General features: G+C 41.2%; 2 protein-coding genes across 4 annotated transcripts in view; both read right to left on the bottom strand.

Moving 5' to 3' along the window:
• Nucleotides 1–3,853, bottom strand: part of kmt2d (lysine (K)-specific methyltransferase 2D) — a 31,464-nt gene extending 27,611 nt beyond the window's left edge. For 2 of the 3 annotated variants that reach the window (XM_004558768.5, XM_012921183.5), the window contains exons 1-4: nt 3,195–3,853; nt 832–914; nt 542–650; nt 252–454 (exon numbers count right to left, since the gene is read on the bottom strand). In XM_004558768.5, the coding sequence (XP_004558825.2) occupies nt 252–454; nt 542–650; nt 832–880 (361 nt within the window). In that variant the 5' untranslated portion in view covers nt 881–914; nt 3,195–3,853. Of the gene's footprint in view, nt 1–251; nt 455–541; nt 651–831; nt 915–1,450; nt 1,593–3,194 lie in introns of those variants that run through there. The other variant, XM_012921182.5, reaches the window with a different exon arrangement.
• Nucleotides 3,854–7,209: 3,356 nt separating this feature from the next.
• dhh (desert hedgehog signaling molecule) lies at nt 7,210–12,091 on the bottom strand. The gene is made up of 3 exons (XM_004558769.5): nt 11,042–12,091; nt 8,678–8,939; nt 7,210–8,511 (listed from the first exon to the last, which is right to left on the bottom strand). The coding sequence occupies exons 1-3, from the start codon at nt 11,348–11,350 to the stop codon at nt 7,706–7,708; spliced, it is 1,377 nt and encodes a 458-aa protein (XP_004558826.1). The 5' UTR covers nt 11,351–12,091; the 3' UTR covers nt 7,210–7,705.
• Nucleotides 12,092–16,557: the final 4,466 nt, after the last annotated feature.

The following is a 16,557-nucleotide window of genomic DNA, read 5'->3' as shown; positions in this document are numbered from 1 at the left end:
GGAACAACATCGGAGATCTCTGTCCAGAAGAGCGCAGTCCTGGGAACAGCTAAGATACTGCGCAGGACCCTCAAGCTCCCAGGCCTCTGGTAGAGGACCCGAGCTTGAAGGATAAACCGCCCGCAGGGGCGTGCTGGGTGTTTATATATATATATATATATATATATATATATATATATATATATATATATATATATTTTTTTTTTTTTTTTTTTTAATTTATTTATTTATTTATTTGTTTAGACTTTAACCTGAGTCATCAAGGAGTGCTGTCAGACAAGGCGAATCAGGAAATCCAATGGAAGACAGGTCATCATTTCCAGGCTGTGGCAGTGGGGAAGCTGATGGCTTGAGGGTTGGCCGCTCAGAAAATGGTCCAAAGTGCCTCAGTTCCCGCTGTCCATGCAGACTCCGCTCCACACAGTTACAAAGCGCACAGGCTCGAACGCTCTCTCTGTACACAGGTGAGAAATTGTTGAAAGCACCTTCTTTGGATAAAGCAAGAAGCACAGCAGGTTTTATTATATAATAAAGGGCTTACACAGATGTGCTAGAAGAGGCTGCATTAGCACTCGACGACTCCACAGCAGGAATGGCCTTAGACGCCCCGGCAGAAGAGACAAGCTGCTTTGCAGTGGCATTGTCATCAGCTAGACAAAAGGAAAAAATGTTTAAAGGCAAATTTTTTTTAAAATAAATCTTAAGAATAATTGCATGAAACACACAAATAGCTCCCTTATTCACAATGGTAGCCACAGCTTAAAGGGAAAAAACACACCATTATCTTCATAAAGGTGCAGAAGAGAGTCCAGAAAGCAAAGAAAACATTACCTGTTGGTTCAGAGTCATTCTCTTCGCAGTTTGATTTCTGCTCGTCCATCCCCCGTACTGATTTTGACCTCCCTGACAGAGATCTGCAATTTAAAAATGTAAACTAGCACCAGTTTGCAAATCATTGTCATAGTAATTATTATGGTAATTCCACAATACTGTAGATAAAAAATACATTTAAAAAAAATGGGCATACTATTTTAAAATGCTAATGTCATCATCATCACATAATGTAGAGAAAAGAAAAAGAAAATGAAACACAAAAAACCCGAAAGATTTTCCTTATTTTCTCCTATATAAAACTGAGCAGTTAAGTGATCTCCAGTTTCTCACTTGCTGAGACAGAAAACTCCAATGTTCATAATCCAACATATTAAACATAAAAAGCCATCTTAACCACAAAATGCACACTCTACGCATCCAAACCCACTTTTACATAAAAGCCAACAACACAACTAATAAATGCTGCCTGCTGTTTCTTTTCCCCCCTCTTTTTTAAAGATAATTTCCTTGTATTTATCCTGTACAATCGAGCTTTTTTCGCAAACTCGTAAAAACAGCGTTAAGGTTATAAGAGCACGATCAATCCGACAACGTTTTAACAACTCAAGTTATTTACCCAGCAATTCATAATCCAAATCGGTCAAGCAGTTTTGGTGGAAAAGCGCGAAATGTTAAAACTAAAATGGTGTTTTGCTAAATAAAACAACCATAAATCGGGATACACAAAGAACATACAACTTCCGTGTGTGGAGCTTCCTGTTGCAGCGGGACTCCTTTCGTGCAGAACCTCGTCGCAAGCATCATAGTTCCGCTGCGAGGTTCACGCCATTAACAAAAATACTGTAAAACAAACAACGAGGGCCTCACCATATTTTACCCACATAGCTAATCAAACGACCCATTCTCATGCGTGTAACGTTTAAAGCTCTTAACAGGCATTTTAAACGAGGTCGGACAACTTCAATTCGCGTAGTAGCCCATATGTTTTTGCTATATTACAGCTTCGCTAGGATTTATAAGTATGATCGCGAAACCGAAAAAGACCCGCACAATCGACATCAGTGCGATGCTGGCAAATAACGTGACGATGGCTTCAAAGTACAAATCAAACACAGAAGAGCGTTTTTTCAGGAGTTACAAAATGTAAATTGTGCCATCATACTTGAGGAAAAAGCCTTCCTGTGTGTTAACGCTGTCATACCCATTTGGTAATGATTTCTTTTCATTTTCACTGGGGCAGGTGGAAGCGGATCCCAGCCCGAGGACGACTGGGCTTTTCTGGTGGTTCATGCACAGAAGCATCAGTTATTACAAGCCGAATTTAACGCTTTTAATACAGCACAAAGTATCAAAAGTATTTCAATCCTTGTCAAAATTACCCAGGGTTGTTTTGCACGTCTTTCCCATTAGTGGGAACACAAAACAAAAAACTCTCAAACAATTTCAACTCAACGCGATTAAAAGTACTATCATATTGCCTGGTGGTGCGCATCATTAGCAGATTGCACAGACGTTGCTAGCTGGAGAATGCAACTGAGCTACTGCACGAAATGAAACGTTAACGTTGCATGTCCGTATTAAACACACTCGATGGAACCAGAAACGGGCTTTCTTCTTGACAACAAACTAGATCTTCCAAATCTAACTCGACTCATATCTCAGTTCATGTGGATACCATATATGTTTTATCTCAATAATACAGTTACTAACACGTAAAGCAAAGTAATAACACGACGAGTGCTTTAACGTCTTAACATCCTGGCTAGCGAAGTTGACGTTAAAAGTGTTAACGTTACAAATTAACTTAAAGGGTAGAGGTGTTTGCTTTTAGTTTATACTCTTTACAAATAGCGACAACGATTTGTTGCAGTAACTGTAAATAATAACAGAAAAGCTACTGATATTTTACAATTGAACAACTGCAGCGCTAAGCACTATTTCTCAATGTAAACATCGACTTCAAAGGGTTGGTTCTGTCCAGAAAATTGCCATGTCCATGTCACTGGCGGCAGGCTGAAACGGAAAAGCTAAAAACTACCAACAGTGACGTAGCTGCAAAGTCTTGGAAAGAGAAAAAAACTTCATAAAATACACAAAATCCCACAAACATGGACATATTTTTAAAAATGTTAACCTGCTACACTGCGTATAATGGCGCGGAAACAGTCGATGTGCAACATATATCAACCTAAAGTTAGCTCCCAGGTAACATTGCTAGTTTTCCAGCAATTACACAGCCCCCATCCACTCGAAGCTAACAGCTAAACACTACCGACTGTAGAGCTAACACCCGGTCTAAGGTCAGGGTTGGCGTGTCTTTAGGTAACAGGTTTAAAGGAGCCATAATCAAAGCAGCTCACCTCACAAAAACAATATCGTCTCCTCATGTATCAGCAAAATCCACAGAGCCACGCAGCGTCCCAAAATGCTGATGGTCGCTTCATTTTATGTACCGGACTAACTCTACGGCTAGCCGGCTGGAGTCAGAGTGGGGGGAAGTGCACGTCGGCGGAAGGCAGGCTGAGCGATGCTGCTAGCTAGATGGATAATGCCATTAGCTAACAGGCAACTTGAGCTTTTGTGTCGAGTACGCTATCGGGGAACTGTTAGTCACAGACACAAGTCTAGTAAAGATTCCCCGGCTTCATACAGCGAATCGAAACTAACTACTTTTCCTTGCTTCAGGGTTTTAGCTGGAATGGCTAACATCAGCTAGCTTTTGCGCTGCTCTGGAATCTCGTTCGCGAGGTCGTGATAAGCTATTGCAAGTTTGCACCACAACAGTGTATGCGAAAATGACAGCGCTGAACTTTGTTGACAAGTCACCAAAAGTATATATTTTTGGCGTCTGGTGTCAGTCGACCGCAGACTTTTCATCTACCTAAATTTGCGAGTCAACTTTGCATGGGTACCCTTGTGTGGGTCACTAGCATCTCTTCTTCACTTCGCGTCCTCAAACGGCTGTTCTGCCAAGTGGCTAACTGCTGCTAGCCGTGCCAGCTAATAACAACTACGTCAAAAAATAATAATTCATGCAAACCAAGGGGCAGAAATTATATTTACTACTAGTTTCTACTACACTTTTTAAACCTCGAGTAAACCTTGTGCGAGGCTAATAGTTTTTACCACATACGATTTCAATCTGGTGAGCGCTGACCAGTGAAATATGGTGGATATTAGATCATTTTGATTTTCGGATCCAGGGAGGCCATTTTTCATTAGACTGTTATGATTGTAAGAATACAGCTGCTGTGCACATGTCTGCTGATGAATGGTTTGCTTGTTTAAATGATGGGCCACGATGTGTGTGGGTTCGATTATGTTACATTTGTCGTGGTGCAAATTTATTTTTGTAATTGATTTAACAAATGTGCTCATTGTGTTTAACGATTAATTTTTTCCGCCTGTCTTTCTGATGACCATTGCCGATGGGTCGTAATCGATTATCTAATAAATAAATAAATACATTTTAGCGGGTCGTGTAATGTTGCGCGTTTTGAAATCGTGTAATCGTGCAATTTGTTACACCATTGTTTTGTTTTGCAATATGCCTGCAAGATAAACGTCTTTCAAGGAAGAATGAATCCAAAGAAGAAGAAGAAGAAGTAAAAACAAACAAAACAGGACGAATAACAATAATCTTTTGTGTTAAAATGCCCAGTCTTTAAGCAGACATTTTAAATCTCTTATCTGATCATTCACATTGAGTGTATGACCTTTCTATTAAAATATTTATCATTGTAATGCAACTTCAAATTTGATTTGCAGATAGGATTAAAGTGCAGTGGTAATGTCAGGGAAGGTGACCAAACCCCAGTTCCTGTCAGTGGGCAAAGAGGTTTTCTTTCTTTATTTTTGCCTTATCACTGTGAGAAAACTATAGTGGTATAGATAACACAGGACAATATAGGTTCAAGAAAGCTGTCCTGAGAACTGCTGTGACACTGACAACAAGTTACAAGACAATCTAATAAACTTTGCATGACAATAAAGAGTTGTTTACAGGAAGCTTTTATTTATAAAGTTGTGAAAAAGTTGTCATTCTGGGGGATTTTTTAACTGTAAAGATTGTATATGTGTAGCTCTAATTAAATCAAGACATTGACCTATTTGTGTCACACCTTCTTGAGCCCATGCTGAAACACCAGGGGCCTGAGGCTGTATAAACACAAAGTAAAGGTCGAGAGTCATTGAGATGATCCGGCGAACCTACAGGAAATTAGGTTGGGTAGCAGTGGGTCCGATTACTAGAAGGTCATAGGTTTAATCATCTACTGTTTAACTCTTATTCTGCCTTAGAGCAGAACGCCCAACTGTTACAGGTACAGTAGGAACCTTGCTTGTACCTCTACATTTTCAAGTAGCCGAGGACAAAAATTCCTGCAGGGCATTTGCAGTAAAAACTCTACCACATCACACGTGTGTGCTTTGGTGACCCCTTGTGAATAAGGAAGCAGCTGAAAGTAACTTTTTTTTTAAAAAAAAAGGAATAAAATAAGTCCGGCTGAATATCACAATTGTGAAATTAATGTGAGTGATCTGAGTTCTTAATGGTCCTTACCTACAAATAAAGACAATCATACATATTGCATTATGCACCTGCTGCAGGGGGTGGATCCACAGCTGACCCTGCACTGGTACATTTATGCATTAATTTCATATGTGGAGAGGCATATATACACCTCGGGCTTTAGATTAGGCCGCTGAAATTATTTTAAGCTGAGTGAACAAATAGAAATAAGGAATGGTCTTCTGAGTGTGACCTTTTACTCCAATAAGAGTTGGGGGGGGTGGGGGGTTGTTTCTTTGTAAAAATATTACAATTTATTGTTGTTTTTCAGGAGTCACCTTAACACACCTAATTATTGTGGTATGCTATAATAAAGCCATTTTTACCATGGTTGACAGGAGCTATTTGCATTGACGAAAATAAAAATACTTAAATCTATTTGATAATTTTAAAAAATGGAAGGAATGTTGGCAAAAATGTCCTTTGCTGGATTTTGTAGCCATGAAAAGTCCTCACTGACACTTGTTTCTGTTACAAATGGTAATATTTATTCAACTTCTCTTTGACTCTTTCAGTGCACGACTGTGGGGAGTGCATGTTTCCATTTTGAAAATAGGTTATTACTGGTCCCCCTGACAGGATTAGTTAACTCCCCATTCAGCTTTAGTAAGATTGGATTAGATTTTGGGTCGGCTGAGACTGGCTGGAAGATAGTTGCTGATTGGCTGATAGATGCACAGGGAGGGTGGTATTAGGGCACCAGGACTCTCCTATTGGACGGTAGGTGAAGCGGATGCTCTCCCCCATCTGCCTCCTGTATCTCAAGGATAATCCCCTGGAATACCTTCACAGATGTTTACAACAGAACTGGAAGACAAGAATATATTCTGATGTAACAATAATGATGGTTAAAATAAACAGCTCAAGTTACTTTTATTGCATAGAGTTTCACCTGTTTTGTGGCTTGACTTATTAATATTGAGCTGGTTTTGATTTCAGATTCCTGTTACTCTGGTATGGAGCTCTCTCCTTGTCATATTGTCTGCTGGAAAAACAGCATAAAGTCCTCCTATTTGATAGGTTACGACGAACATTTTAACTCATAATACTCTATCATAAATGTTCTGAATCAAATTGAGGCCTGCTAAATTAAAGAGAGGATCAGGAGTGTTTGCTATTTATTAATTTAGATGGTACCAAATACAACTCAGTGGGGTGATATCAGTTCCTCCACAAGGGGGGTGTATAACCTCAGACTAGTGCTGAACAGAACCCTACACTTTATTATGAACCTTTAAAACATTTGTTTACTTGAAACCAGTAAAAAATTAGATGTTTAGTAGTAATGTTTATTGTCTTTGTAAGAAGTCACATTGTACTTTATAGGCCAGACTCGATTTTTGGGTGGGATGCGCAAGCGGGATGTAACAGAATAGAAAGTGGCATTGTAATGTGCAACAGTTAGCAGATAAGGGTGGCGCAAAATAATGCAATTCCAATACGATTAAAAAACAAACAAAACCTGATAATAAAAAACAAAACCCTAAAGTGGGCTTCCAAAAAAGCAGAGATCTGTGACTGAGATAAAGTCAGAGTGTTTGCAGACTGTGGCGGAATATTAAGTACTCTGGGCTTTTCATTAACCTGGGTTTCCACACAGGGTTACACAACATACATTAACTCGACTGTAAGTGCTGGAATCTATCATTTCCTTGTCATATCCCTTCCCCCCCCTCCCCCCTCCACACTGAGCAACTCATTTATTGTTTAGTAAGTAAAAATATCAATTAACCTAACATGCAAAACCAATCTACACCACAGCTGAAAAGAAAGGTAGCCTGCCGTTTCATAAAAGTACAATTTTAATTTGATTTATGACATGAAAACAAGCAAGGGCATACAGCACATGTAGTAGATATTATAATAAAATGGAAAATATATATATATATATATATATATATATATATATATATTATGATTCAGAAAGTACAAAAATAAAGATTCTATTCGTCAGGGATTTCATTCTTGTCTCATTAGAATATATATATTTCATTTTTTTATTATTATTTTTTTAACATATATAACTGAGAAAATACATACAAAAAACAAAACAAAAATATGATAGTCTTTGGTATTACCATTTTTATATTAACTTGCTCAAAGTCTCATTATGTTCAGTTTCTTAAACATTTGTTAGCATGTATAACATTATGGCAGATTATTTTACAAAAATAGGGGAGAAAGCTAGCAAGCATTTCCAGTGTTTTTCAATCCTTTAAGGAATAAATGGGAAGTGTTAACATATTGTATAAACGTAGCAGTAGGCTATGGCACTTATTAAGTGTGGATAGATTTTGGTTCTTAAGGATGAAATGACTCTGAGTCTAAAAGAATGCACCCAAAACTGTAGAGTAGTCTAGCATACCAGTGCACCTCTGATGTCTCCGTCTGCAAGGAGTGCTTCTCTCTACTTTCTATCCTCAGGGCATCACTCACGTTGACTTCTTTGTTCACATACACACCTGCTTTGTCCTTTGCAGGCAAAGTGCTAACATGCATTGGAGTCTTAGTACAACTTTTTTGAATGTCAGTATCCTGCTGCTCTTCTGCTGTTTCTCCCCAAAGTAGCTGCTTGAATGAGAAGAAAAGTCGCAGGGGTCCAAAAGCCCAGTGCGCGAGCCTGTGGTCCTCCACCAGCGCATAGCTGGATGCCAGCACGCCATCAACAAACAAAGTTCCAGCGTCTGTCAAGGGTGCATACACTCCCACGCTTTCTGTTAGTGAAACTGAGATGATTTGGGATGCATGCACTTGCTGCTCTGCTTTATGTATGAGAACACAGTCTCCTTGTCTGACCCTGCTTGCAAACTGAGGCTGGTACTCACTGTTTTCTTGTCTGCAGTGCGGGTCTAAAAAGACCAAGTGATTTGGAGTAAGGGCCAATCTATGTCCATGTTCTGTCTCCAGAGACAGAAAAGCAGACCAGCTTTGTTGATCCCGATGGAGAAACAAGAGGACTTGGCTATACACGACTTGGCCTGTCCCAGATAGGGCCATGACTCTGTCCCCAGGAGTGAGTGACGACAGGCTCTTCTGCATCCCTCCAGCCACAGTTACCCGGGCCCAGCCTGGGAAACAGCCACCTTTTTCCACAGCAAGAGAATGATCTGCAGAAGGATCAGCAGACAAAGCCAAGATGAGTAAACACAAATTGTGTTCCCCCTTTTTTTTTTTTTTTTATAAACTTAAATATCCTGATACATTTCACACTGAAGTAAAGTAATTTAACAATACAAGCATGGCTTTTAATGGCAGCTACCTTCTTAAACTTACCAGCTTTTACTGAGCAGTGGACACGATGTTTGGACTCATAGTGGACCCAGTCGAAGCCTGCTTCCACAGCCAGCTGGGCCAGGAGACCGTACTTTTCAGGTCTTCTATCAGACGTTGTTATATCCACAGCCCGGCCTTCATAGTGCAGAGAGCCAGGAGGATGGTTGCCATCTTCATCCCAGGCCTCTGTCACACGCAAGCGTATCCCTGGCCACTGGTTCATCACTGCAATAGCCAGCCTGTTCAAGCACTCCTTACATCGCTACGGGGCAGAATAAGAAAGAGGGCAGATATTCATTTTGGAGCACTTCAGTAAACTTGTAAATATATTCACAAATTTATCAGCATGAGCACCCATCTCAGCCTACCTACAACAAAAAATTGCAACACAGAAGAAAAACCTTGACTTGACTCAGTGTTGTTTTTCCTCTGAAACCCAAACTAACAGATGATGATTTGTTAGTTTTCAGAAGTAGAAACTGTAGAATCTAAAGAGTTCCTAATTTTCCAAAACCAAGTCACTCAGTCTCATCAGCAAACAAGAGATGTTCAAGAGACAGACACTTGTGAATATTACCACTCTCTAACAATAGGCAGAAAAAGAAAAATGGTTTTTTTACACCTAAGTGCGTAGACTGATTTCAGTGCGCCTCGGCAGAAAACGATTCCAGTATTTCAGCTCTGTCTCCAGCTCCCAGGTTCTGATTGTTTGTCAGTTGGCATCATCACACAGTTCCTCCTCTACTCTGCTAAAGGCCATTTCAACCTTGCTCAAACAATCAGAGTACAAGAACAAACCCTACTGTAGCCAGTTTGGCACATTCCTTGGCCTTTTCAACAGGGTGACAGAATAATCAAGGCCATTCTCTGCCTTTCCAGATTGTTCCAGACTTGAGTTTCTCAGTTTCACCCCTGAGACATGTGATCAAATATGTGCACAGTGACTCCTAACACCCCCGTGGGCCATAATGTTACAGACTGTGTCAGCATTGTCGCAAAATAGCAGGCTGAAAAATAATGACGTCAGCATCCGAGGTGATACGCTCATGCAGCTACTGAACGGCGCTGGCTTGTGACTTGTGCTGTGGCAGGTTTTAAAACCTATAATTATGGCAGTAAAGCTCATTTCGAATACACAACGGATCAACAGCGAAGGAGGAAGTGACAGAAAACCATGGGAGCTAAAGTTGGAAAAGAAGAAAGCGGCGTAGCAAAGGCCTGAGGTTGGGACTAAAAAGAGAGGGCAGAGGGGAAGAATGTATGGGCACGGACTTGGGAATGTGACAGCAAGAGTGAGAAAAAGAGAGAGGGACAGAAAACAAACTGGGTACATTTATCTCGCAATGCCATTGAAGAGAGGCATTTCATTGTCACAACTACAATAGTCGCTTTTCCGACGGTGCCATTACTTCAGTAGGAGGGAATTTTGTATAGGCGACCCCTCTGAGTCTCCAAATGACGCACAAAGAACGTCTTTCACATCTGGGCAAAAAAGGGGGCACATGCACACATACACACACATTCAAACTGGTATCAGGAGGGCACACGTATACAACCACAGATTTCCCTCACATACAATCACTACGGGAGGAGAAGGGACACAGATTAATATCCTAAACAATCACACAAGACCATAGTATCCAAAACCGTGGACTGAGTGTGAATGGAGCTTGTGTTCACATTCAGAAGTGTGGCATTCCAAATGGGTAGTTTGAAAGTTCTTTAATGCGGCCCAGATCTTAAATCCTTGAGGACGTTGACTGCCTTCTCAAGACACTGTAAATTTGGCTACCTATCCTTAGTAATCAATCAGGAATTTAAGTGCCCTGCCTGGATTTTTCTTCTGCTGGGCACACTGAGAACCTGTCATGGGAAGTGTTTTATTTCAAATAACAAAGACTTTGGTTAAAGATTAAAAGGAAATGTTCCTGTAGAGAAACTCAGCCACTTAAGGGTAGTGTTGAATTACATCCTTATCTTCTTATCTTTAAAAAAAAAGTGAGGTAAGGTTTGGTTAAAGCTTACACAGGCCGTGCTGAGCATTTTTATCTATTAACAGACTGGCAAGTGCAGGTAGATAATGACTGGGATTATATGATTCGTTTTGAAGGTGCAAACAGCAGTTTGTCCATTTAGGGAAATGTAGCTGATCAACCATCCAACAACGAAACTATCTTGAAAAGGGAAGTCAGTCTGAGCATCACCTCACTGAGTCAATCTGGTGCTGCATCTTTGGGCATTTACTGGACTTACTACACAACAGTCATAAGCGATCATGGGAAGCAATGGAAACGACTGTTATCACTGTATCACAGTCATATAAAACAAATCTAAGATTCTAACCCAGCTCGACACCAGTCTCACCTTAGTCGTGAAGCGGTCAGCGCCTGTGTTCTCTTCGTCCTTGAAGACAATGTCTGGGTTGTAATTGGACACAAGTTCGTTGAAACGCTCAGAGTTGCGTGCGATCTTGCCCTCTGCTCTCCCACTGGCCCCCAGGTTGTTCTCTGATAAGTTGGGGAAAAACTGCTTGAGGCGCATGGCTGTGAGCTTTCTGGGCCTCGGACGGGTGCCGTACCGCGGGCCCGGTCCGCATCCCTGGACCAGCCATATAAAAGTCCACACAGCAACCAGGGTGAGCTGTGCCAGGTGGGCCCACCAGAACTGCTTCATTGAGGAGGGTTGGGTCTCCCAGAAGTCAGTGGCTCGCAATGCGTGCGGCGATAGCCCAGGTGTGATAGCTCCAGGTGTGTGACAGCAAGTGAATGAGAGTCAGATCTTGGTCCATTCCAAATCATTGATCATTAGAGGTGATATTTATTTATTTTTATTTAGTTATTTTTTAGCCCAGAGACTGATAAAGTTCCGGGGCACGTATGTTACTTCATATCCCGGTGTTTCACCTTAATTTAAAAAAAGAAAAAGAAAAAAGTTTTAAAATACCAAGCAAGTGCTTCACTGTTTTGGTGACGGCGCGATCTGATTGGCTGAAGTCTGGCATGCGTTGGGTCACTGAAAATGTGGAAATACAAAGGCTCTTTGAAGATTTCAGTGCGTATCAGCGGGAACTACGTCTCCTGTGATCCGAGAGTCATCTTCAGATATCCTCCGGAGGTGCCTGTCTTGACGCAGGTGTTTTGGTGGATTTCTGCTCACTTACCGCTTCTCTCTCTCCCTCTCTGTCTCTCCCCCACGCCGTCTCCTGGACTGGACACACAAACTGACGCACACCTAAAGCCCGATAGCCGCCTGACTCTGGGATTTTTCTGGACGCTCCAATGAATCTCTCATCCCTGCTGTCCATCCAGTAATGCCTCTACCGACACTTTTTTTTTTCTTCCTTCTCTCCTTCGTCCACTGTCTTTTGTCGCGTTTCAGCGCTCCTGGCCACCTTGCGCCAGCCATTGGTTCTTATTAGAGTCCGGACAAGATTGCCCTCCCTTCCTCTGCGCGCTCCCACCGCGACAGCACACGCCTCCATCCATCCATCCATCCATATAAAGAACACATCATTTGGCCACTTATGTTAACACCGTGAACCCCACCCCCTTATCAAAATACTGTAAAGTTTAGGCATAAAAAACTGAAAAGTTGTAACAAAGATAATACACAAATCTATTTCAGTATTTTGTTTGTTTGTTTTGGTTGAGACAAATTGTTCATTATAAATACGCTTTAAAAACACAAAATTTAGGATTCATTGGGAGCTTTTACAGTAGCTTCAATTTCCAAAGTTTCTTGTCAGTTGAGTTGCTTTGAGCTAACATGTCTTTGCCTCTGTTTGCTCATCCCTCCCACTGCACACTCATGCTTCTGTTATAAATAGACAAGAGTTGAAGGTGAGGACCTAAAGATGGAGCACAAGTGTCCAGCCTTGACACCCACAGACTATGACTTACAGTGCTGCCTTCCTGTGTTTGGGGAACTAGCCTGACCCTCCTGAACCAAGCGCACCCAAGACCTCTTTGGTGGAAACACCCGCTGGCCCTATCATCAATTTATTATTTTTATCCACCCTAGAACAATAGCGGCGAGAATTATAAAAATGTGTCTGATAATGCCCAAAGTGGGAGCAGAAAAGAAAGTAATCACCGTATCTCAAGGGTGGGACATCTGTAATCGCAGAGGGAAGCTTAAATTAATGGCAGATTAAAGGTCAAAGTGCATGTCACTGCCCTATCTCTGGCTTCCTGGACCTAATACATCAGGCCTGTTTCTGCACTGTGGCTGTTTCAGGGAAACAGAGCGGCGGTGGCCTGTCTTTACTGAATGTTTCAAATAGTATATGTCTTGATGTTTGTTGTAACTGAAGATAATAATTTTTTAAAAAGAAGAAGAAGAAGAAAAAGACTTATTTATAAAGTGACTTATTGTACCCTAAACATTTCATTTTGCAGTGTGGAGCTCAGGTCACTGAGCTCCACACTGACCATGGAAATGCACTCTCACTGGGGGAAGTTTCTAGATGATCCCAGGATGTTGTAGGGAGGGGTGGTAAGGCGAAGCTGCATGTTCCTGTCCTTATGATAAACATGGAGAAAGGTTCGAGTCTGGCTTAGGCAACACAGATGAGAGATATCGGCCTTTGTAACAAATGCAGGGAATAACTCAATCAAAAAAAGTAACAAACACTTTCATATCTACAATTACTCACATCAGTGTTTCTCTTCAAAGCTATACAAGAGAAAAAAGATTTCCATCTGACATGAAAGGGAAAGGAAGGAAGCAAACATCTGTGGGCTGGAGATGGAAGAGAAAAAAAAGGTCATTATTATTAGTTTTTATTTTGGTGCCCCCATCCTCCAGCCTCCCCCTGCCTCCTTCTGGCTCTTAGCATTTTACTCCCCCATTTCAGGATGGGAGTACATGACTGGGTGAATGGTTCAGTTTCCTGCAAAGCCACAGCACAGAAAACGAGATCTTTCCTGCTTGGGTTAGGCTACCCTGCTTTGTTTCTTCCAAACAGACGGCTGTGCTTGCACCTGAGCTGGTGGTCACACTGACTGCCTTTGCACTTACAGGTGCGCTGTGAATTTGGGTCATACTCGACGAATAGCCGATATCTCAGAATGCAGCAAGGGTTTGAAATTAGGATTCAGTAAAACAGAAGTAGCATTTTTTAAACAATCCATCTTTGACTTTTCAAGTGTTAGTCTTGTCTCATAGAGCTGATTAGACATTCTGCAGGATCCACTTCCTCAGATGGAGACCATTAGAAGGGTTTCCGAGGGGGGTGAGGGCAAGGAAAGTCAAGGAACTGACACCTAACCGTCTCCCCCCTCTCTCACTGCCCACCACTGTCTGTCACTGTGTTATCAGTGCAGGAAGCGCAGGGTGGTGCATTCTAGTGCAGCTGCACACACTGTATTGTAACTCTGGTTTTGTATTTAATACATCAGTTTGTGTCATGTTTTCATGTTTAATTCAGGTGTGCCACATATACGGATGTGAGACGTCTACCTTAGCATGTTATGGCTAAGATTAAGCAGGGATGCAGGTCATAAAAAATGCAAAATAAAAATAAACAGAGTACCAGTGAAGTTGAGGCGATGCTGCACGAAAGTGGACAATAGACTGCAAAGGGTGGAACTTCCTGGCTGCTGACAAGCAGGTCAAAGGTCAAACATGATGCTATACCTTCTGCTAATTCCATCCCCAAAATTCATTTACATTGTGCAGTAGTGTGCGGGAGACTCGAGTCACCCCTCATTCCTCCCAAGGAACCAGATTTTCTTGTCTCGATTTCAGTCCAGTCCTCTTACCTAAGAATGGTTCTGTTTTCTTTGTTTGTTTGTTTGTTTGTTAATCCTCTTAATATTGGTTTAAGCAAGCATAAAAAAGCACTTAACACAAGGGATGAAACAGAATTGTGTTTATTCAGCTAACAACTTAGCACAGAGCCATTAGTCTTTCAGCACGTTGTTACCAGAAGCATGTCACAGAAACACGTAATCTGTTCCCATTTCTTTATCTGAATTTACAAAAATGCCAATGATAACAGAGTTTGACAGACACAGAATAGTATTTTCACCATCAAGGTGATTCACAAAGACCTATTAACCAAAAACTTATCGCTGTATATCTCTGTATGGTGTGCAGTTTCCTAAAAAAAAAAAAAAATAGGAAACTGGAGGTAGTGGGAAGCCTGAAGTAGATGAAGCAGATGAACAGCATCTGAAAGCCACAAAAAAAACAGGAAAAAGAAAATCCAGCAAGGCCTAACACGGGACCTGAGAGACACATCCACCGTTCACTGAACCCTCATCAGAAGCTGTCTCAGTGGACGGATGGCTGTGAGGGTGTCATTGTTAAGGAAGGGAAATAGGGAGAAAAATCGGAGGTATGCCAAATTAAACAAGAAGCAGAGAACTATTTCTGAAGAATACTTCAAGAAATAATAAAAAAGCTTGAGTTTGGACTGTGTCGAAAAATAAAAGTAGTCGCATCATAGACTTCATGTCCACTAGATTTGTAAAAATCGAGGTTTTTGCACTACATTTGCATTTGTTTTGCACATGTTTCAATAAATCTCTGCACCTATTTTCCCATTTCCCACCGCCAAAATATAAAGAATTGAGGGGTGTCTCAAGACTTTTCCACACTAATGTGCAGATTAAATAAATCAAATTCAAATTTTATTTGTCACACACACACAACCATACACAGTATGACATGGGGGTGAAATGCTTGTAGCTGTACAATGCCCGACCATTAAATGACAGAAGAAAAGTTTTACAATATTTACAATTTACTACAAAAATTTACAAATTAACTTAGGAAATACTGTTAAATACTGTTCACTTGGATTTCTCAGTGTCAATTGTGATGATAAGGTTTTTGAACCACTCACACAAAAACAAAGCTCAACACTGCATCCTTCACCCGATGAAACAAAAGGCCTGTGGCAGTCGACTGTGTGAAGCAAGTGTGCCGTGAGTGTGCACACAGGATGGCGGGCAGCTATAGCAAGTGGACAGTGTGGCCCATTATCAGCTGATTAGCGAGCAGGTCTCGCCTTTTCCGGAGTGATTCTGTATTTGCAAGTGTAGAAAAGAGGGAATAACAACCCTTAATGCACTTTGGCACAAACTTCAAATGACCGACTGTCAGGAAAGCTACTCTGTGTCTTTTCCCCCCCACTTCATTCTTATGTTTTGACAATAAAGATAGCCTATCTCATCCCATAACAAGCTGGCTGTTTCCCGCCTTTTCCCTGGCAGTCCCGACATGCATTACTACAGTGTGTTACCGAAAGGGACCGCTGAGACACTTTGATTGCATCGCTATCAAGCTTTACTTTCTGCTACGGTGGAATTGTGATATCTTAGTGTTACACCAACCACTTTCAAGGCTGACAGTGATAGTTAGGGTTGTTTTACAATGCAAATGTGTGCACACAGTGCTCCAGAAAGACAAATCATTCAATCCAGTTGGGCTGTAGCTGGTAAGCTCTTAAGGCTAAAGAAAAGAAAAGGAAAAAAAAAAAGATTCAAGCACAAACTGCACCATTTCTCCAAGGTGCAAAACTGGTTGTTGTCAAGAAGGACTTTCAGGAGCACAGAGGGCAAAAACCCTCATTAATAAAAAAAACAAAACATGTTTAGCATCAATCACCAGAAGTCCGAAGTGCAATTTTCTAGTCACATTCAAAGAAAATGGAGAATAATGGGTGTAAATTCAAAATCACCAACTTTTAGCCCCATGATTAAATGCATCAGTCTGGGTTTGTTCAAATATAAAATCACATTTAACAAAATCTAAATTTTCACCCCGTTTCTGAAATCACACCAACAGTTCTTTCGTATGCACCTTTTAACTGCCTACAGCATAGGTGTCAAACTCTGGACCGCGGGCCAAATTTGGCCCGCAGCCTAATTACA

The sequence above is a fragment of the Maylandia zebra genome, linkage group LG20 (genome assembly GCF_041146795.1).
Source record: "Maylandia zebra isolate NMK-2024a linkage group LG20, Mzebra_GT3a, whole genome shotgun sequence".
Taxonomy (NCBI): Eukaryota; Metazoa; Chordata; class Actinopteri; order Cichliformes; family Cichlidae; genus Maylandia; species Maylandia zebra.
The sequence above is the reverse complement of the archived record's forward strand: the minus strand, read 5'-3'. Positions and strand labels throughout refer to the sequence as shown.